This window comes from Ictalurus furcatus, chromosome 3 (genome assembly GCF_023375685.1).
Source record: "Ictalurus furcatus strain D&B chromosome 3, Billie_1.0, whole genome shotgun sequence".
NCBI lineage: Eukaryota > Metazoa > Chordata > Actinopteri > Siluriformes > Ictaluridae > Ictalurus > Ictalurus furcatus.
This window is the reverse complement of record NC_071257.1, coordinates 10,786,425-10,808,621: the sequence shown is the minus strand read 5'-3', so window position 1 is coordinate 10,808,621 and position 22,197 is coordinate 10,786,425. Positions and strand designations below refer to the sequence as shown.

Sequence of the window (22,197 nt, the reverse complement as noted above, 5' to 3'; positions counted from 1 at the left end):
ATTTCACCACTGAACTAGTGAGATCTTGTGCTAAAAGAATGGTTAGACTTCAGCAAAGGACAGAACAAGTACGATAGAAGAGTTGGTGTGAGCCTGTGTAGTTCTAAACCAGGGTGCATAGATAATGTAGTGCAGAGTCCTTAGATGCCTAGAATGGCGTCTGGAGTTTTCAGACCTCAGACCTCAGTGGGGGCACATGAGAGAACTTCGGGAGGTAATGAACCAGATGCACATAGCTTTCTGAATGCTTTGTGTAGATGTTGTATGTGAATAGAGAGCAGTAAGACAGTGACAATTAAGTTAAGCCAATCATCTAAATTCTTAGCCACGTGTTTTTGGCTAAAAAGTGTCAAATAGGAAATACAAAAGAAAGAATGCAAGCACAAAAAAATATAGTGCAAAATCGGAAGCATATTAAGTATACTACTTGACAGAAGTAAAAAGTTGCACCACTTAGAAATATGGCACTATGATATATATTTGTGTAACAAATGATCAGTGTTGGGTAAGTTACTCAAAAAAGTAATCCACTACAGATTACTAATTACCACTTTAAAATTGTAATTTGATTACGTTACTGATTACTGCATGTAAAAATTTTTTTTAAAAAAATCAGATTACGAATTACTTTACATTCACTTTACTTTCAAAACCTATCAAACCTACAAAAATACACTACAAAGTGAAACTCATAGTTCTTTCAGTAATTTTAGCTCATCAATTTATGACATGATCAGGACTACCAGACGAATAAAATATAAAACTTTTCTAACTAGGCTAGTTTGGTGTCACTAACCAAGGGGAGGCACAGGCGTTTGGCAGAACTGAGAGCTTTCAGCCAATAAGACATGAGTGTTTCCACATATTTTCCAGTTATATGGGTGGAAACGCCTTGTTGATAAGAGAGGTCAGAAGAAAATGGCCAGATTGGTTCAAACTGCCAGGAAGGATATAGTAAATCATCTAATCACACTTTTGTGTAGTCAGCTGCAGGTCGGACAGTTCCCCGGCCTGAGTTGGGCGGTGGGATTATGTGGTGCCAGGGGCGTGGTGGAACGTCAACTGTGAATGGGGAGGAGACAGGTTGAACTGGCAGGTAAGGTGTGATGATTGTCACCTGTGTCTTAATAGCCCGAGGTGTCTGTTTGTGATTTCTGTGCCTCCTGCAACCCGAAAGTGAGAGAGCGAGAGACAGAGTGTGAATACACTTGGCAGAGCTTGCGTGACATATATACATGCCAAGGAGCGTGAACTTGAACCTGACAGAGCGAAAGCCGTGAGTGTTTGTTTTCTGAAGTTTTTGAAAGCATGCTGAAATGCACAGTCTGAATAAATGTGAGCTCAGAGCTCAGTTAAGGTTCTTTTGAATCTCCCTCCACACCCTCGCACACTTTGGTTCTACATATGTACTACCATTGACTATCATGCACATTTAACAAAGTTATCAAGTACAACATCATCCACCGTCTTGTTTGTATTGTGTTGAATGGGTCACATGACTAAAAATAGGTCATCGTTTTTGAATATTTCTGTTTTCTCAGTCCACACTACAACACGAAAACAGCATTTTCAAATTTCTCGACTTGGGAAAAGCATTTGTGAAAAGCTCTGTTTACACTGGACAAAAACAATTTGTGTTAGTATGGAGGGAAGGCCAAAATTTAGAGAAAATGGTGCGTTTTCAAATTTATCCGGATTAATGTTGACATAGCCTAAGGTATATAGCATTTGCCTCTGAGTGTGTTACATTGGTCTGTCATGCAGCATGAGCAGCAGTTCAATAAGATGTGGCTGCTGGCTTCATGTCTTGGTGGAAACATGTGCTAGCCTTCATCCTCCCCGGTTGGTAGCTGTTGTGTGAGCTGGCTGGTGGGGAATTGGCAAAGTACCAAATTGCAAAGAAAGAAATTATTAATTTGAGTTTAGGAGACCAAAACAACAAGGATGGTTGATTAGGAGTAAAGGAGTAACGTTTCAATAAGCACATAGTGCTACTATAAATATATATATATATATATATATATATATATATATATATATATATATATATATATATATATATATATATGAATGACAGTGGGGGAAATGAGTATTGAATGCGTCAATGCGTTTTTCAGTAAATATATTTCCAATGAGGTTATTCACATAGCATTAAAGTCCATAAATGAAGTTATGTGTAATAAAGAGGAATGACACAGGAAAAAAGTATTGAACACGCTAACTAAAATTTATTTAATAGTTAGTGGAGAAGCCTTTGTTTGTAATGACAGCTTCAAGACGTTTCCTGTATGAACAAATTAATCGCAGTATTCAGGTGTGATTTTGGCCCATTCTTCTAAACCTATTGTCTTTAAATCTTGAAGATTCTGGGGGGCCCTCTCCTGAACCTTGATCTTTAGCTATAGACCACAAATGTTCAATTGGATTCAACTCAGGTGATTGACTGGGCCATTCTTTTTTTTTCTTCTCTGAAACCAAATGAGAGTTTCCTTTGCTGTATGCTTTGGATCGTTGTCCTGCTAGAAGGTCCCACGTCTCATCTTCATCATCCTGGTGGATATCTATGAAGAAATCAGTATAAGTATGGAAACTGTTGTTCCCTTTCAAAGGGAACTCCACGTTGCGTTTAGCATAACACTGTGGGAGCGCCCTCGTGTGCGACCAGCATCTGAAGCTTGTGTAAAATCATGCCTATTTATAGGCCTGCCATGATCAGGTGATCTGGCAATTAAGCACAATGCATGATATACAGTATATATGGCACCTGTGAACCGCGCCGTCAGCCTTATTATCTTCAGCGAGATTGCATGTTGGTTGTTTGTGTAAAGAAACAAAAAGACGCTTTATTTCCTCACTAGCTTTTCTCGAAATATCTGGACTTTTCTATCCCTTTAAAAAAAGAGAGGGAAAAAAAAAGGAATGAACGAGAGAGAAAAATGAGTGAGAGAATTCAGGAAGTGTGTTACGCCTTGCTCCTGTTTCATCACGGGGAGTAGTGCACACTTTCTGTGTGAAGTGTCTAGTGATGGAGCATGCGATGGCAGCCCTCGAGAGGTCTGACCATGCATTGTAACGCCTACATTAGGCAGCTCCGATCGTGACTCACTTTCTTCCTGGAAGCCGAAGCTAGTTGAGTTTCAGAGGCTCGCGGATCTGGGCCGGCCTCTGCCGAGGCAGCTAGCCGTCTCAGGTCCGGGGGATCTCTTATGGATCCAGAAGAGGAGCCGGAGATAAGTGCTGCTCTATCTCTTGATCTGCCTTCCGGGTCTGGCTCTCCGCTGGACTTTGGAGCTCGCGTTGCGACTCCTTCCGCTATGGAAAGCCAAAAAAATATATATATATACAAAAATAATAGTAATAATTCATCTCTGACTCTGAGGAGCCAGAAGGATGTGCTAAAAATTGAGAGCAGTATATAAAGAGCTGCTTGAAGTGATTACTAAGGCTGGATGAGCTTTTTTCTCCCCAGTGAGAAAAAATATCAGGCTTCTGATATTAGGCCATGTTGATATTTCTGTAAAGCTGCTTTGAGACAATGTCTATTGTAAAAAGCGCTATACAAATAAAATTGAATTGAACTGAATTGAATTCTGGGGGAAAACAATGCATAAGCCATATTTACAACCCCACGATGTCGGATTAGTCAGCCATTGTGGGGAGTGAACGGCATGGCTATTTAGCTATGCTGAAGGTGGAGGAGGGGCTTGTGAGCTACCTCTCTCCATCGACGGCAGGTAATTTAGGGGAGCCAGCTTTGCCATCCAAGCCACCGTCTAAGGCCACCATGGCATTGGTGGGCAAGGCCTATGCAGTAGTAGTCTTGCTTGTGGGTCACTGCCGACAATGACAGTGTTGAAGGCCTACAAAGCAGACCTGCTGAGTGAGCCCGACATATGGCGGCATTCAGCCAGTTCCTTTCCTGTTGTGTCGAGTTCACCCGGGCATCCACGAGTGGAGCCCGGTCCAGCGCTAGTGCGAGGGAGACACAGAAGGCAAGTATGGCAGCCTGCCAACCCCCGCAGACAACCAGGGGAACTGGGCAGCCACAGTCGCTGCCTGCTACTAGGCCTGATCTGAGAATGGTCATAAAGGCCAAGCAGACAAAGAGGAGCTGTCCTGAGGGGCCATGGAGGGATGTATCAGGGGACATGAGGTTGTTACGGCAGTTAGCCCCCAGTGCTACTGTAGGGCCTCCCCTAGCCAAGGCTGTCCCAAATTTTCAGTGTTCTCTGGTCAGTGAGCTGTCATAGGGCAACGAAAATCTAATGCTTTCCCTCCAATAGAATGTGGAATAATTGACGACACTAAAAGACCATCTGGCAGCATGGAAACTACTCCCAAATGTGTCTCCATGGGTTCTGTCTACCATAGAAAAAGGTTACTGGGTCCAGTTTGGAGCTCAACTCCCGCTGGTTCAGAGGTGTGCTCACCACAATAGTCAGCACAGACCAGAGCCTGATGTTAGCACAGGAAGTAAGATCCCTCTTGGACAATGGGGCCATAGAACATGTACCCCGTTCCCTGAGGGAGGGAGGTTTTTACAGCCGTTATTTCCTGGTCCTGCTTTGGGTCACACTCTAGGGGTGTCTCCTTAGTGCAAGACGGTAATGATGGACACCTCCCTCACGGGCTGAAGTGCGGTCTTAGACAGCTGCCCATCTCACAGTCTCTGGAGCGGCCCTCATCTGGAGCAGCATATAAACTGCCTAGAAATGTGGGATATATTTCTAGCACTGAAATTCCTTCTTCCTCAATTGAGAGGTCACCATGTGTTTACAGACAACACAGCAGTGGTCTCATATATTGACCACCAGGCAGGATTATGTCCGCGCCCCCTGTTCAGGCAGGCACAACTAATCTGGGCTGAGGGAAAGTTTTGTCAGTGAGTGCAATGTACATTCTGGGCAACTGGAATGTGGGGGCAGACATCCTGTGGAGGCAGCAGCTGAGGCCCAGGGATTGGTGGCTCCATCCACAAGTGGTGGAGTCCATATGGCGGAGGTTTGGCCAAGCGGGACTGCATGTGTTCGCCGCCGAGGAGACAACACACTGCCCACTGTGGTTCGCCCTCACTCCTCCCGCACAATTAGGGCTGGACGCCATGGTGCACATGTGGCCGAGGTCACATCTGTATGCTTTTCCCCGATCGTTCTGCTCCCACAAGTTCTAGCGAGAGTTCGCCAAGACAGTCTGTCTGCTGCTAGTAGCACCTTATTGGCCAGCTTGAATATGGTTTTCGGAGATAATATCCCTGCTAGATGGCACTCCGTGGGAGATTCCCATCCACAAGGATCCACTGTAGACCCAGTGAACTGCGCAATAGCTACAGTCCTGGAGTTCTGGAGTTCATTTCAGCCCTTAGGGTGGATCTACTGTCTCAAGCCGGATGGCTGATTTACCACCAGACTTATAGAAACTGTGAGTCTGGCCCCTGAGGGGGACCAGCTTCTGATCTCACAACTGAGGTTGTAGAGACCATGTTGAACCCTAGAGCACCATAAACGAGGAAATTGTATGTGCTCAAGTGGCGGCTTTTGTGTTGTCAGTGAACTGCACAATAGCAACAGTCATGGAGCTCTTACAAGGACGTTTCTCAGCAGGGTCGGCTCCTTCTACAATCAGGGTATACGGGGTCGCCATTTTGGCCAGCCACGCCCCTGTTGGTGGAGCCTCTGTGGAGCAACATCCTCTAACTTCGAGGTTTATGCTTGGTGTCAGGCAGCTGAGGCCCATCTGCAGGCTGCGCATACCTTCCTGGGACCTTCTGTGGTCCTGGAAGGTCTGTCAGGTGCCCCATTTGAACCCTTAGATTCAGCCTCTGAGAAGCTTATGACTCTAAAGGTAGCTCTTCTGCTGGCCCTGGCATCTCTCAAAGGAGTAGGAGATCTACAAGCTCTCTCAGTTGCCCCTTCCTGCCTTGACTTTACCCCTGGATTAGCCAAGGCCTTCCTGTATCCTAGGCTGTATTATATTCCTAAGGAGCCTACATCTGCTGCCCAGCCTGTGGTGTTGCAGGCTTTCTGCCCTCCTCTGTTCCTCACACCGGAAGAAGAGAGAATGCACCTGCTGTGTCCAGTAAGGGCTCTCTGTACTTACGTCCACCGCTCCAGCCACTGGTGTAAGTCGGAGCAGCTGCTTGTCTGCTTGGCAGCGACAGTAGAGGTGATGCTGTGTCAAAGCAGTGCATCTCTAATTGGATAGTGGAAGCAATCTCCACTGCTTATGATGCACTGGCTCGCTAAGCCTCTGGGCATAAGGGCTCATTCCACTAGGAGGGGTCACCTCCTCGAACGCTTTGTCCAATGGGGTATCCTTACAGGATGTGTGTGCTGCTGCAGGGTGGTCTATGCCACACATATTCATTCGATATTACAGCCTGGATATTCATTCCACCCTGGGCTCGAGTGTCTTGCAGTGACCCTCGGGCTTTTGTCTTTTTGAACAGGCCGTACCATTTCCCTTTGAAAGGGAACGTCTGGGTTATGCATTTAACCCTGTTCCCTGAGAAGGGAACGAGACGTTGCGTAGCTTTGTCATACTGGGGTAGACCTGTGAATTGCGTCTTCACTTCAGATAATAGAAGCTGACTGTGCAGTTCACAGGTGCCATATATATATATATATATCACGCAATATATCGCGCTTAATTGCCAGGTCAGCTGATCATGGCAGGCCTATAAATTGGCATGATTTTACACAAGCTTCAAATGCCAGTCACGTGCGAGGGCGCTCCCATAGCGTTTTGCTAAATGCAACGTCTCGTTCCCTTCTCAGGGAACAGGGCTACATGCATAACCCAGACGTTTTTTTTTTTTTTTTTTTTTTTTTTTTTTTTTTACATATTTGGACAAACAAACATTTGATCCTCTTTGAAACAGTGCCTATTAATAAAGGTGATAAACTCGATCAAATGACACATAAAATCGACATTTTGTAGTAATTTTCACTTTTTCAAAAAACAGATCAGTCACATGGAAAAAGTAAGTAAATCCCTACATTTATCACACCTTCAAATCCATAAAATTAGACTCAGATGTTCAAGATTGGGTGCCAGTGATTAGAACCTCTTAGGAAGTGCAGGTGGAAACTGTCGTATGTATACCCCTCTCATATCTAGTGTCTGGTGTTCACTTTATTATTGAGGTGTGTGGTGTCATCATGCCAAAATATAAAGAGATCTATAAGGCCTTCAGAAAAAGGTTGTGGATGCCTATGAGTCTGGCAAGGGATTCAAGGGTATGTTTACACAACAATGATGTACTAAAAAAGGAAACATTTTCCTTTACGTTTTTTGAAAAGTTTCGTGTACAGACGATAATGTTGTGAAAACGATCCCTGTTCACACGGATCCCTGAAAACGACTAAAAAAACTGTATTATGCATGCAAGGCCAGTAGTTGGCAATGTCACTTTGTAAAGAAACACTATGCGCCTGCGCACATAAGCATTCACGTCAACGTGTCTGCCATATTGATCCGGGCAAGACTGCCCTATAAACAAATACAAGTAAACGGGGGGAGCTGTGGTTTTTCTGGATAAAAAGCACAATAATGTTTACATTTCTCAAATGATTTCAATGGTTTATGATCTACATGGAGTACAAAAAAAGTTAATGGAAAATTATTAATTGTCATAAGGAATTGTGAAAACTCACTTGTCAAGCACAGATTTGGCTTATTTTTCTTGGTTAATAAATGCTGAGACTTTCCTAATATATTATAATTTAATGCACATGAAATGCATCTTTTAGCTTTTCTTGTGCTCCAGGTCAGAATTCTGTTAACAAAGCTCATTCTAAAAAAATCTAAATAGTGCAAATAGTGAGACAGTGGCAGTCAGTCTGCTTTCTACATTTTATTAGCAATAAAAGGATACACATATACTCCAAAACAGACGTTTACAAAGATAATTATAAGATTTTAATACCCTTCGTCAGTGTAGATGTGGGTTAATAATTTGGCGTATGTAACAAATGCATCTTAGTTGGTTGTAGTAGTGATGCAGTAAATCTACACTTTTGAAGTACTTGTGCGCATGCCTATAGACTGAACATGTAATAAGTGTGCGCATGACATCATTTTCACAGATTCTTGTTTTTGGATGTTTGCACAAAGACAATGATGACATTGTTTTCAAAAACTTGCACTTTGAAATCTGTTTTCAAAAGTTTTTGCTTTCAGGCCCCAAAACACTGTTGTCGTGCAAACAAACTGCCAAAATGCATAAAAAGTTTTCAGTTTTTAGTTGAAAACGTTGTCGAGTAAACAGCCCCTAAAAAGATCTCCAAATTATTTTAAATACATCATTCCATTGTATGGCAAATAATCTACAAGTGGCACAGATTTCAAACGACTGCCAATTAGTTAACATGGTTAACAAATCACAGTCAAATATGTAACATAGCTCTTATTTCTGTTTGTATGCCGACCCGCTGTCTATACTGGTGAAGTATTTTAAAATACAAATGACTTTCATTTATAAAATGAAAAGCTAAGCTGAATGGTGGGAAATTCTGATCAGGCAGATGGAGCTGGAGCGTCATTTGTCACCTCCTGTGTGAAAAGCCCTTAAGTTGTCACCACCTCTTATCCCCATTTTAGCTCTGTCAGTCTATCTGCTCACAGAGCTTAAACTTGGAACCTGACTGCAGACATTAAGTACTGTGCAAGTCTTAGACACCACCCTTTGTCTTACATGGATATTTTATGCCTACTTTATTCAAACATGTTGCAAGGAAACATTTTTATATCTTAAAGAAATGCACCATAATAAGCTATATTAATTTCTGATAAAAAATAAATAAATAAATAAATAAATAAATAAACATATAATGCTGCATTCAACTAAAGGTTGTAACTCAATCTCTGACTAGGAAACACCAAAGAAAACAGCTTCTAACTGCACAACAGTATACCTCAGTGAATGAATGCAGTTTTAAATGCAAAAACAAATTATAATTTGATTAAATGTTTTAATTGCTTGTTTTACTGTTTATTGCTTAATGCAGTTAGTCTTTTGATAAACTACATTATTTTTATGTCAATATAGTAATCCATATTGCTGCTGGAAATACTGTAACTCCTACATTCAAAACCAGTTGCCATGTAGGTGAGGCTGAGATGAATGCAAGTGCAGTTAAGAGCTTTTATTTAGAAGACAGGCAGATGATTCCAATTCAAAAGGTAAAATGTAGTCAAGAAACAAGCGAGGAGTTCTGCAAATGGACATAAACAGGGTTTGGATGAGAATCGGGAACTGCGAGGAAGAAACAGGATCAAAACCATGAAACACAGAACAAATAACAAAGGTTTAGTACGGGTCTGGCGGAAAACACAGAACACACAATTCTTCATCCTGAGCAAAGACTTGTGAGGGGTTTAAATAATTAACGTAATCAAAGGTGGAAATGAGGACAACTGAGACATTAGGAAATAACCAATAACACAACAGGGGCAGAGACAGGACAGAAACCAAAACAAAACACACATATCAAAAGTAAACAAAGTCACTGACAATCAGGAAGCACGCACTGTGGCGCTATGGGCTGTTGAGCGTGCTGCTTGCTTCAGCGCTCCGCGCGAGGGGAAATCTGTTACACCAATGAATAAACTGGCCCCCTACAAATTAATTTAAAAACCAACACAAGTTGGCACAGAGTATTGCATGTTTGTGTTTAATGTATTGCATTTTTCGCCCATCAGTTATGCAGCTATTGTGCTGCAGCCTTAAGACATTTTAACTGAAAGTGAGTTGATGTGGCGTTTCATAGAGGAGAAGTTCCTGGCTGGTCTCTGGTGGTGATTTGTGTGGTGTTCTGGCAGGTCAGAGGAAAGGTCACCTGAGAGAAATGTGCATCATTGTGCCTGTAAAGCTGCCAGGTCTCTGTGATGCGATCCTATTCACACCTCTCTTCTCATTCACAAGGTAAACTCGTGCTTTCCCCGCAAGGTTGTCCTCACAGGACACATATGATCACTGCAACACTCAGACACCATTTACAAACTTGCAGTGCTCTCAAGCTTTTACTTAATCCTATATTTAGCCTTGAGACATACTAAAATGTAGTCTGTTAGTGGCTGGAATGCCAGTTTCCAGGAATTATAGGGAGGAACCAGAGGAACTGTCCAGTGGTGCCAGAACTGACGATTACCCCATCATGTTCAAGATATTTACTGCTATATGTGGGCAGCTTGTTAAATAATGCCGCTTTGTATTAATGTGAATACGCTTCAAAAAGGTTTCATCTTAGATTTAGTGTTTTTTCTTGCTGTAACACATCCGATTTCTTTCATCATATTATTAACAAGCCCTTCCTGTGTTGAAGTGAGTGTGGTAGGTCAGGTAAACCACTAAACTTTATACTATGGGGTACCTAGACCAGGTTTGGGACATTCTACAGTATATACAGATCTACATTACATTATATTGAAAGCTGTGTTCTTAGTAGGCTCTAAAAATTTATATGCCCTTACAGCACATTTCGATGTTGTGTTGGACTGTATGAATATTTTATCCCTGCAGATATTCTCCCTCTTACCTGAAGGGCTCTCTGTTTATGCAGAACAGAATTTTCAGAATACCTCCTCCCTTTTATCATCTATTTTTGAATACCTCCCTGAGTCAATATCAGTGTTTTTCTGTGAGTGTGCTGTGTGCAAGTGGGTTTGTGTATTAGGCTTATTGAAATATAAGCAGAATGCTCCCATAGTGCTCACATGGTGACGTAGAAATGTGAAAAGCTTGTCTGGCAGGGAGAATAGTAAAGTAATTTGAACACACACATACATACACATTTTTCATGACTTGACTCATGTGGAAAAAAAGAAAAGTATAAAATGTCCATGTATCTGTTTACTTCTACAATGTTCAGATCCAATGGAAATCAATAGAGGGTCAGCGTCTCAAGCTATGGGCTATCAGATGCGTATGACATTGTGTGTTTGTGTGTGTGTTATAGGAGGTTTATAAGTGGTCAGTTAATGAAATCATCTGTCATCTGCCATAAAAATACATGGAAAGGGAGATCAAGTTAATTTGTGTAGTTATTTTACATTCGGATCATAGGCTAATGATTTGTATTATGTGATCATTTATTTTGTATTTGGTAACACTTAGGAGCTGTGGGGGCACAGGGGAGGGGTGAAATGGAAAATAACAAAACAAAATAAACCTGCAGCCACACTAGCCCTTTGCGCATAAGATTGAAGACATCTTTGTTAGCACCGCTGTATTAACACAAACACATACACTGGAGTATGTTAGAATGTTAAAATACACCAAAAGGGTGAATTCTTTTGCCATATTTATGATTGACATTTGTGTACCTAGCTATAAATTGACACCCCCTGGAAGCCTTGCCCCCTTCCCCCATCTCACATTAATAATGTTTTGGCTGGTGGCCTCGTCTGACTGGATTTTCCAGCTTGAAATGCACACTGATGCAATTTTCTGTAATGTAAATGGAGAATGTTTAAAACTGAAATAGGTATCTTTAATTTGACTTATGTATAAGGCATGACTGTTTGTTTCAAAACTGTTTTAAGCTTGTGTTAAAAAGGCAAAAATACATGTTTACAGTTTTTATATATGTGTGCCAGAAATATCAGCCTATAATGCATTTAACTTTAATGCCCTTCTGCACACATTACCTAGCTTGTGTATGTAATGCCATCAGTATGGTTTAGTCCTGCGTCCCTGTATTTAAGACCTTCATTATGTTGCAGTGGGTATCGGCTGAGTGCCAATCTTCTCCCTTTCTCACCTTTGTGGCTCTCAGACATCTGCTCTGTTCACCAAGCTCATTGTGGCACTGCTCATCCCAATACAACCAGTGTGAGATGCTGAGAAAGCAGCACCACGCAGAGAGTGCAACTGTTGTAGAGCACAAGCTGAAGTATGTGTATTTGCTCCACATGCTTGGTACTGCTGCTCTGAACAGATCCATGTTTGAAAAAAGTAACAAAGTGCTTGCAAAGCAGAAGATTGAGTCACAATTCTGCTTAAAGGAATAATTCCCCTAAAAGTTTTCTCACATTACTAAGAATGAACTTAAAAAGGACAGAAAGAGTTGTTATTGGCAAAATGTGAAATGTTTCCATTAGCTAAACAGTTGCTACTAGATAAAGGGTTTTTTTTACGTTCCCACTAGTGGTTATTCAGCGTTAACTATAGAAAGACAGTAGTGAAGTAGTGAAGACCAGCTTAGCATTACTATTCATTTACAAGTCAGACAGATTGGAAGAAAGTTTTTCCAAGCCAGACAGAATACAATGCACCTATAGCTTTTAAGACATGCAGCACAAGTGTCACAGGACTAAGTTTAAAATAATTGATCTGAAATAAGTACTTGTAGTAGAATAAATGACAGAGAGCCACAATGAAAACCTCAGCTGGAGAAAGTGCCTTATATTCAGGAGACTAATGAAAGTTAGTTTGTTCCAATTATAGGTGTTTCAAAGATGTCTCCTCTGCACTAATTTTCATTCACTTTTTTACTATTTTAATTAGTGTATGGATTGGACAAATTATCAATTAATTAGCTAGCCCAAAGGGGAACTAAAAGGTCGAATGTACTTGTCGAATCCATGCTTTTGTTACCTGGAAACATAAAGACTATGATAAAATGTAGTTGATAATGTAAAGTAATAATGCATGGTCAGCTAGTTAAGTGCATTAATACAGACAATAAGGGAAACAATCAGTTGGCCAATATTGTTCTGCCCTCCCATCACACGTAAGATGCTTTATATGAGTCTTGCTAGCATCTTTATTTTCTCTTGTTTAACCATGAGGTAACTACTTGCCTGGCTTGGAATCATCACAGTGAGTCATCACATTGGAATCATCATTGTGATGATGCAATCATCACATCACAATGTTGCAGTGAGTCTTTGCAAAGTCTGGTAGTCTGATCAATCAGTGATCTGGGAATTATGAATGATGATAGGTGTTTGTTTTGTCTTGTGGCTTATGATCATGTCTTGGGCTGAGGATAATGGGAATTATTGTTTGCAAGGTCAGGAGTGGTAGGCACGAGTGCAATGGGTGCAGTTGTATCGTGGACACCTGATGGTGTGTAGCTTGTGACCAGGTAAAGGCCATGCGCACATGCTCAAGGGAGTCCTGTTCTGCCCACTGTCCTCTGGCTTCCCCTGGAGCTGCCTGCTCAGACATTAATTACACCTGAGCTGATAACAGGGTCATCCGGCCTGGCTGCTTCATACTACATCCAATGCCTACACCAAACACACCACCAGCCACAGGCATCACCAGTGAAGTACTAAAAATAGCCAAACTATACAACAGACTGACACTATTTTAGTGCATCTGGCAAATTTAATATGCTCACCTGTATCGCATTCATCTTCATATATACATTATGTTTTCATTATATTTCTTAATCTTGATAAATGCACAACTTAATATACTTTTCCTTTTCTGTCCTTAGGTTGAAGAGAACCTAAAAAACATGGGCAGGGGAGAAAAAACAAAAGTATAAAAATGTAATATAAAAATAAGACTATGGGCTTTGTGTGATTCCTATTGGGTAATGTACCTGAGGCAATGTGAAGTGTTAGCATGGAAAACACATCAGAGGACGGACATGTGGCTTGCCTGCTTCTTGTGGCATAATTAGTCTGGACGAGCATGCTGCGATTCCCAAGCGCTAACACACACATACACAAACACACACCATTGAGAGCAACCAAGCACACTGTGTTCCTTATGTACACAATTATTCAGTATCAGACTATTCAATATTCTTTTTCTGTACAAATTGCTGTACCTTTCCGTTGTCTTAATAACTTGAAAATTCTTTGTTCACACTTACTAGTTATGAAGACCATGCTTATAAATAGTCATTTATTTTTAATACTGTAGTTATAATTAACATTTGTTGTAGTATATCTCGGATATAAGGCTACAATTATTGACACAAAAATATGGAATATGTATATAATGCCATGCACAAACAAACAAACAAAAAAAGACAAAATGAGACCATGTAATCCTAAGGTTCAAAATTATTTAAACTAATTTTGTTAATCTAAACATTTCTGGTAATATTTGCCAATTAGTAAATAATTTTTTTCCCCAAAATTAATTAATAAAATTAATAAAATTGTGCATTTTATTTTACCACACAATTTTCAGGTCATCTCACCATCACACCATACACGCATAAGGTATATATATTTTTTTAATATAAAAGAGTTCTATGTTGAATACTTTATCAAACTTCCTTCAAAGAACCATTAAAGGGCTGTTAATTTTCCAGTTTTCATTTTAAAACAAATGAGGAGACAGACCTGACCTCAGTTGTTCAGATGTAGCATTGTAGGACCACAAACAATTAGCCTAATGTTTGAGTAATGAAAAATTGGCCAAAAAAAAAAAAAAGCCCAACCTTGGAATGACTCTTCAGAATGATTACTGATCCTATAGAAAGATGTGGAACTTATCCTTAAAGTTGAAGAAAAAAAAATATCATACCGGCATTGATTCAGATGGGCTACCGGTGCCAATTCAATCAGATACTTACTTTGTTTCACTTTTAGGACATTATAGTATATGTCCTAGTAGTATGAACAAATCTGTTGCTACAAAAAAGCTGTTGTTAAAATGACTACCATTTGAAAGGTAAAAACTGGTTATTGGTTAGGTGAACAATGATTAAACTTTTAACATATAGACAGAGATGTATAAGCACACTCATATAGTTTCAGTGACATCACCAACAACCTCCATAGGGCAGGGGTGAAGGTATTACAATCTGTTCGAAGAAGACTTTGAGAGCAGAAATATAGAGGCCATACCACAAGATACAAACCACTCATCAACAGTAAGAATCATAAAGCCCGGCTGGAATTCGAAAAGAAATACAGAGATGAGCCACAAAAGTTTTGGAACCAAGATTAACCGCTACCAAAGTGATGGAAAGGCCAAAGTGTGGAGAAAGAAAGGATCTGCTCATGATCCAAAACATACAAGCTCTTCGGTCAAGCATGGTGGAAGTAGTGTCATGGTTTGGGCTTTCATGGCTGCTTGAACAGGCTCACTAATCTTTATTGATGTAAATTTGGAAGAACTTCATCATACTGCAAGATCCAGAACATGCTGCCAACACAACAAAGGAATTCATGAGGGGGAAGAAGTGGAAGGTTTTAGACTAGCAAAGTCATTCATCAAACCTTAGCCCAACTGAGCATACATTTCACCTCCTGAAGAGGAGACTGAAGGGAGAAAGCCCCAAAAACAAACAACAACTGAAAGAAGCTGAAAGCAAGCCTGGTAAAACATCACAAAAGAAGAATGCAACAGTTTGGTGATGTCAGTGGCTGCCTACTTGGTGCAGTTATTGCAAGCAAGGGATATGCAACCAAATATTAAGTGTTATTTATTTTAATTTACTTTAAGACTATCTGTTCCTATACTTTTGCTCACCTAAATATTGAGTGGTCTGCTACCAATGGTGCCAGCACATTTACATGTAAATATCAGAAACTGAAAGCTGAAATTTTGAACTATTGATTCATATTCATCTTTTGATGTCAAACCCAAATGTTTTCAGTATATAGCAAAAACAAAGGAATTAGCCTTGCTGTTCCAATACTTGCTGAGGGGACTGTGAATGATTTTAATTTATTTATTCTCAGTGTTTATGTTTGACTGTACTCTTACAGTTCTTGTCTCAAGAAACCAGACAATCACAAGTCACACAGGATGAGCACTGGCATAGAAATGTCTAACGATGCCCTGAATCTATCATTATCATACAGAGAGGGTGTAAACACTCTGCATTCATATCTCTGTGCTAAAATCTCTCTCTTTCCCCTACTCTGTCTCACTCTCTCAGATTACCAAATACAGCCATTCACTCTCATATACAAGAGCCACTGGGGCTAATCACATGTAATCTCCCTGCTCATGCACTAACGACATTAGTTTAAAGGCTTGTAGTGCGAGGTCACTTCAGCAATTTGAGAATAACCAAATCTAAGGATCCTGCTTCATTTTAATGCCATTATACCCCAGTGAACCTTTGAAATTATTTCAAGGACCAGGTCTGTAGGGCCGTCTGCTGTTTTGCCTAAAGCAAGTTATCAGTTTCTTCTGTTGAAAGGCAGGTCATTCAGGTCTTGTTTGGAGGTCTGATAAGGAGAGCCACAAGGGAACCAGCCCATGAAATGCCAGAATGTCAGGTTCACCATCAGGTAAAGGGGACTGATTGTATCAAAACCTTTTGAGGGACTATTTGCTTTAGGCACATTCAATGGAATTCAGTCTTCAAACCTGCCTTACACAGACCCAGGTATATAGCCTGGAAACATTGTGTTGTGTTTCAAATTAAACACATTGCTAGCACTAATGTGCGTCTAATGCAAATCCCCATTTCTTTTCCTGAGCTTGGGCTCTGGTCTCTAAATGAGTTTGTTTGTGATAAACCAGCACCCTGCTTGGTGTAATATGAGCTCACACTGGGGAAAGCAGTCATTGAGGTTGTGTAGTTATATGAAATCCGTTAAATGGCAAAGACCTCCAAGGCCGGTGGGTTTACACAGAGCAGGGGCGGGTTTATTGGTAATTTTATTTTTGTTGTGTGCAATTATCTTTACACATATTCACATTTTATGAATGTTTTTGCCCTAGACACTGAGGAAATACTTATCCTCTAAAGGTGTTAGTTATAGTTGTGCCAGGTTATTACAAATAGGAAGGCTTTCATTGCGAATTACCCCCACTCTGATAAAAAGTATATAGCAGCCTTAATGGTACACTGTCTCACGAACACAGCTTCCAAAAAGAACTTTGGATGCAATAACAAATCACTTCATCATTGGACCTTAATGCCTTCATGAGGTCGACTTTCCTGTGACCTTTGATCTGTTTTTTTCAGCTCCAGCCATTAGCCCAGGCTCCACTGGCAGGCATGATTATGTCTTATTGTTAGAGGCAGTAATTTGATTGGTGGAGAATTAAGGCAGCTCCTCGCGGGTCATTTTAGCTCACTTCCTCTATAGTTCTGGGCTTGATTAAAAATTGATCCACAGCCGTAATGTGAATATATTATTGAGACTATCTGTCACCCGTGACAGGTAATTGGGAGTACACAACTTCGTTTTCAGAGAAATGCTCCACCTTGGCTTGGCTAGAATGGTCTGTCGAGTGCTGCTTTTGTGTGTGGTTATGCTGCTGCTTCTTGTGTTTTTCAGGCAGTGCTATGACGATTGGATGTCTAAGTAGCAAAGATGAAGAAAAGAACAAATTTTATGATACTGGACTAAGCATGTTATATTACACAAATGGTTAGGTTTTGATATATTACATGAATGTTATGAAATGTTGAAAATATGTATTTTCCTTCACATTTATGGCTGTTTCATTGTGTTTTGGTTAGCTTCAAAATGTCAAAATCTTAGTTTAACAAAATGTGCGGTACTGCTCCAATTGAGAAGACAATTGAGAAATGAGCGTGTATAAATTCCTACTCAAACACAGTTTTCACATCAGTTTCATGTCATTGTTGTGTTATAATGCAGCCAAGCCAGGGCTTGGACCTTGAAATTTGGCAGATTTATTTTTATTTTTTAATAATGTTCCATATGCTCTAAACCATTACACATGTAAAACCATTAAAATGTACAGTTGAGGCCAAAAGTTTTACATACTACTAGACTTAAGCCATTCAAACTCAAGTTTTCACAACTCCACTCAATATTTCAATTTACCATACATTTCCTGTGTTATGTAAATTTTACATAAGAGGTCATTTAAAAATAATAGTAAAAAGGCAGATTTATTTAAGTTTTTATTTGCTACCATCATATTTTATTCATATAATATTTTTAAATCAAAATCTGTAATATATGTAATAATAATAATAATAATAATAATAATAATAATAATAATAATAGCAATAATAACAACAACAACAACAACAACAACAATAACATGTAATAAACAGTCAAAGGCTTAAAATCTACAGTTGAGGTCAAAGTTTTTAATCACAACGCTTGGGCTAGCCTTCCACAAGGTCCTCACAATACTTGCTCATTGCTCCTGACAGAACTGGTATAACTCTGTAAGGTTTTTGGGCCTCCTTACTCAGACAAGCTTTTTCAGTTCAGTCCACAAATTTTGTATGCGGTTCAGGTCAGGGATTTGTGATGGCTACTTCAGTACTTTCACTTTGAGCCATTTGGATACATCTTTGGAGGTAGATACAACTTAGGATCATTGTCCTGTTAGAAGACCCAGTTGTGACCAAGTTTTAACTTTGTGGCCGATGGCTTGAGTATTTCTAGATAATACTCCTTCTTCATGATGCCATCTCTTTTCTGAAGTGCAAGAGTCCCTTTTCCAGAAAAACACCTCCACTACATGATGCCACCACCCCCATGCTTCATAGTTGGGAAGGTGTTCTTCCAATTAAAAGCCTCACCCCCTAGAGCTCTTGAATGATGCAACAGAAAAACATTTGCCCTATCATTGCAAGTTTGAATCCAGATGATGCCACAGCCACCTGACCAGAGAATACTCCTCCAAAAGGCTGATAATTACCTGCAAACTTCAGTCTGGTCTCTGTGACAGTTTTGGAGTAGGGGCTTCTCACTTGAACAAAGTTCATTCATCCTTGGAAGTTAATTTGTGCCTCTTTCCTGAAGAACACAGTGCCTGTGTAGTTCCAAGATTTAAATATTTGCATGTACAGATGCTTCAGTTGTTTGGAAATTGCTCCTCAGGAGGAACCAGACTTATGAAAGGCAACAATTTTTTTTTTTTTTAGGTCTTTCCTGAGTTGCTTGGATATTCCCATGGTATCAAGGGCAAAAAGGCACTAAAGGTAGGCTCTTTTCCAGCCACAGGTTCACTTCCATTAACACCTAATTATGACAATTGGCCAATCAGAAGCTTTAAACATCTAAACATGATGTTAGACATTATATCAATTTCTGTTTAGATTGACAGTCAACTTGATGTATGTAAGCTTTTCACCCACTAGAATTCTGATATAGTGAATTAAAGCTGAAATAAATCTGTCTCTAATCAATTGTTCTTAAATTATTTTTTAAAAGTTGATGACCTAATTGACTTACCAAAAGAAACGCATGTTAACATGAAATATGTGGAGTTGTGAAAGCGTGTGATTGAGTATCTTTAGCCTAGCTGTATGTAAACTTTTTTCAACTGTGATTATTAACTGAGATTTATTTTTTTGATGCATTGTAGACCGACTGATTGTTTCTGTTTACCTTTGTAATATACAAAACAATGTAACTCATGGTATGATAAATGTTCTGAAACACTTTTAAAACCTTTTTCAAGAACCACATATATAGTGTTGTGAAAAAGTATTTGCTAATTTCTTCTGTTTTTGTGTATATCTCATGCTAAATAGTTTTACATATTCAAACAAAATACAACATAAAACAAAGGCAACTTGAGTAAACACACAATACAGTATTTATTTACTTATTTTTATTGAAGAAAAAAAAAAAAGAAAGTTTTCCAACACCTATCACCAATGTAATAAACTAATTGCCCCCGTTTGTGCCACCTTTAGAAGCAATAGCTGCAACCAAATGCTTCTGATAGCTGCAGATCAGTCTTTCACTTACTTTTAGGACTAGGACATACTCCTATGCTTTGGATCATTATCTTGCTGCATAATCCAGTTATGCTTGAGTTTCAACTTATGGACTGAAGACCGGACATTCTCCTTTAGGATTTTCTGGTAGAGAGCAGAATTCATGTTTCCCTCAATTATTGCAAGTTGCCCAGGCCCTGAAACAGCAAAGCATCTCCACAACATCACATTTCCACCACCATGCTTGACTATAGGTATGATGTTCTTTTTGTGGAATTTTGTGTTTGGTTTACTCCAGATATAACGTGACCCCTGTCTTCCAAACAGTTCCACTTTCGACTCATCAGTCCACAGAACACTCTCTCAAAAGGTTTGAGTATCATCTAGGTGTGTTTTGGCAAAATTTACACAAGGCTTAATCTTCTTCTAGGTTAGCAGTGGTTTTCACACTTCCATGGATGCAATTTTTGTAGTGGAGTCATGAACAATGACCTTTATTGATGCAAGAAAGGCCTGTATGGCCTTTGATGTACAGGCCTTTGATGGCAGGAAGCAGTGTCCCTCGAGCTGATGCTATTCTTCTAATCTCTATACTTAAAAAAAAAAAAAATATATATATATATATATATTACCTTACGTTATTTCTTTACAACGTTTACAAATATAACTGATACTACTTTAGATAAAAAAAATTGTAATGTTGAGCTGTCGCTAAGTTTTATTGGTTCTTACAAACATCCGCGATTAGCTTGTAGCCCGCTAGCAGCACCTTACCGCTAGCCTTGTTTACATTTTACATTTATCTCATTTACCGCTGTTTTTTAAAAGCAAATATGTCTGTTGTTTCTCCGCTTTTGAGTGCAGATGAGGATTCGCTCGAGCTGCACATGGTGCTGTTGGAACTGGAGGATGTGGAGAAACAGATCCGCAGCCTACTCGACAAGCAGGCCCAGCTGCTGGAGCGAAGAACTGGAAACATCTTGTGCCTCTACCTACACATCCAAGGTAAGCACGCAGCGTGGTATTACCACTCCCAGGCCCTGTACACCATGTGTTTCTCTGTACAGGGACCGTGCACCCAAGATTTTCCAGCCGAGGTCTCCGTCACGCCGGCACCAACTCACCACGGACCTTGGGTGCACCAGCAGCGAAAGGCGAGAGCCATACCCCGGGCGAGGACCTCTCCACCTCCGTTATTCGAGGTCCCAACCAGGAACCGCTTCGCCCCTCTCCGTCAGACCAGACCAAACGCTGTGATTGTCGGGGACTCCATTGTGCGAAACGTTTGCGTCGCTTCAACAAAGGGCACACACATTGTTTTTCTGGTGCTCGTGTCCTTGGTGTCGCTGCGCAGGTATCCGGGATCCTGAAGAAGGACGAGCGCATTGGAGCGGTTGTGCTGCACACGGGGGCAAATGACATCAGGCTGCGGCAGACAGAGGTTCTGAAGAGGGACTTCGCCAGCCTGATCGAGACAGTACGAGGTAGATCACCCACCGCGAAGATCATTGTCTCAGGACCTCTTCCCACATACAGACGTGGAGCTGAAAAGTTCAGTAGACTTCTTGCTTTAAATGACTGGTTAGTTTCTTGGTGTAATGAACAGAATCTGCTGTTTGTTAATAACTGGAATCTGTTCTGGAAGCATCCTAGGTTGTTTCGTCTTGATGGCCTGCACCCCAGCAGCCTCGGAGCGGAACTGCTGTCAGACAACATCTCCAATACGCTACACACCAAGTGACTGCCTACCGTAAGTACATCTTCCTACAATAACAACGTTCATCATAAGCAATGTTCAATTAATGGTTCAACACCTGTAGTACATACTATAGAGACTGTGTCTGTTCCCCGAGCTATACAAATACATAGAACATTTCGTAAAGTTTGTTTTAGTAACCTAATTAACATAAAATTAGATCATACTGAATGCATATCCAGCACCTTTAATCTGAAGGTAGGACTATTAAACATTAGATCTCTTGCGTCTAAGGCTCTTATTGTTAACGAAATCATTACTGATCAGGAATGTAATTTAATGTGTTTAACAGAAATTTGGATTAAACCAAATGAGTACATAGCATTAAAGGAAGCCAGTCCTCCTGGATACAGTTATGTACATCAGCCTCGTTCAACTGGTAGAGGAGGAGGTGTTGGTCTCATCCATAGTAAAAATTTATGCGTCACAAAAAAAGCTACTTATAAATTAAATTCTTTTGAAATTCTTTATACCAGTATAACTTATGTAGCCACAAAAAATAAGTCAATTCCTCTAATTATTATTTACAGACCCCAGGGCACAATACTGCATTTCTTAGTGAATTTGCAGACTTTATCTCAAACCTGGTTGTTTCTGTAGATAAAGCATTAATCGTCTGTGATTTTAATATTCATTTTGATAACCCGGAAGACCCTCTGAGAACAGCGGTTGTGTCCATCTTAGATTCTGTAGGGATTAATCAGAATGTAATCGGACCTACTCATAATGGTGGTCACACTCTTGACCTCATACTAACATACGGATTAAATATAAAAAATATTGTAATTTTTCCGCAGTCTGAAGTTGTCAGACCATTATCTTATCTCGTTCATAATACGTCTTGATCATAATATT

General features: G+C 40.1%; 1 protein-coding gene across 3 annotated transcripts in view; it reads left to right on the top strand.

Moving 5' to 3' along the window:
* The window catches only part of LOC128605365 (uncharacterized), a 28,053-nt gene extending 6,231 nt beyond the window's left edge, over positions 1 to 21,822 (top strand). Inside the window, exons 2-4 of one of the 3 annotated variants that reach the window (XM_053620729.1) lie at positions 20,451 to 20,591; positions 20,654 to 21,070; positions 21,232 to 21,822. In XM_053620729.1, the coding sequence (XP_053476704.1) occupies positions 20,451 to 20,591; positions 20,654 to 21,070; positions 21,232 to 21,239 (566 nt within the window). In that variant the 3' untranslated portion in view covers positions 21,240 to 21,822. Of the gene's footprint in view, positions 1 to 18,268; positions 18,843 to 20,450; positions 20,592 to 20,653 lie in introns of those variants that run through there. The other 2 variants (XM_053620728.1, XM_053620727.1) reach the window with 2 other exon arrangements.
* Positions 21,823 to 22,197: the final 375 nt, after the last annotated feature.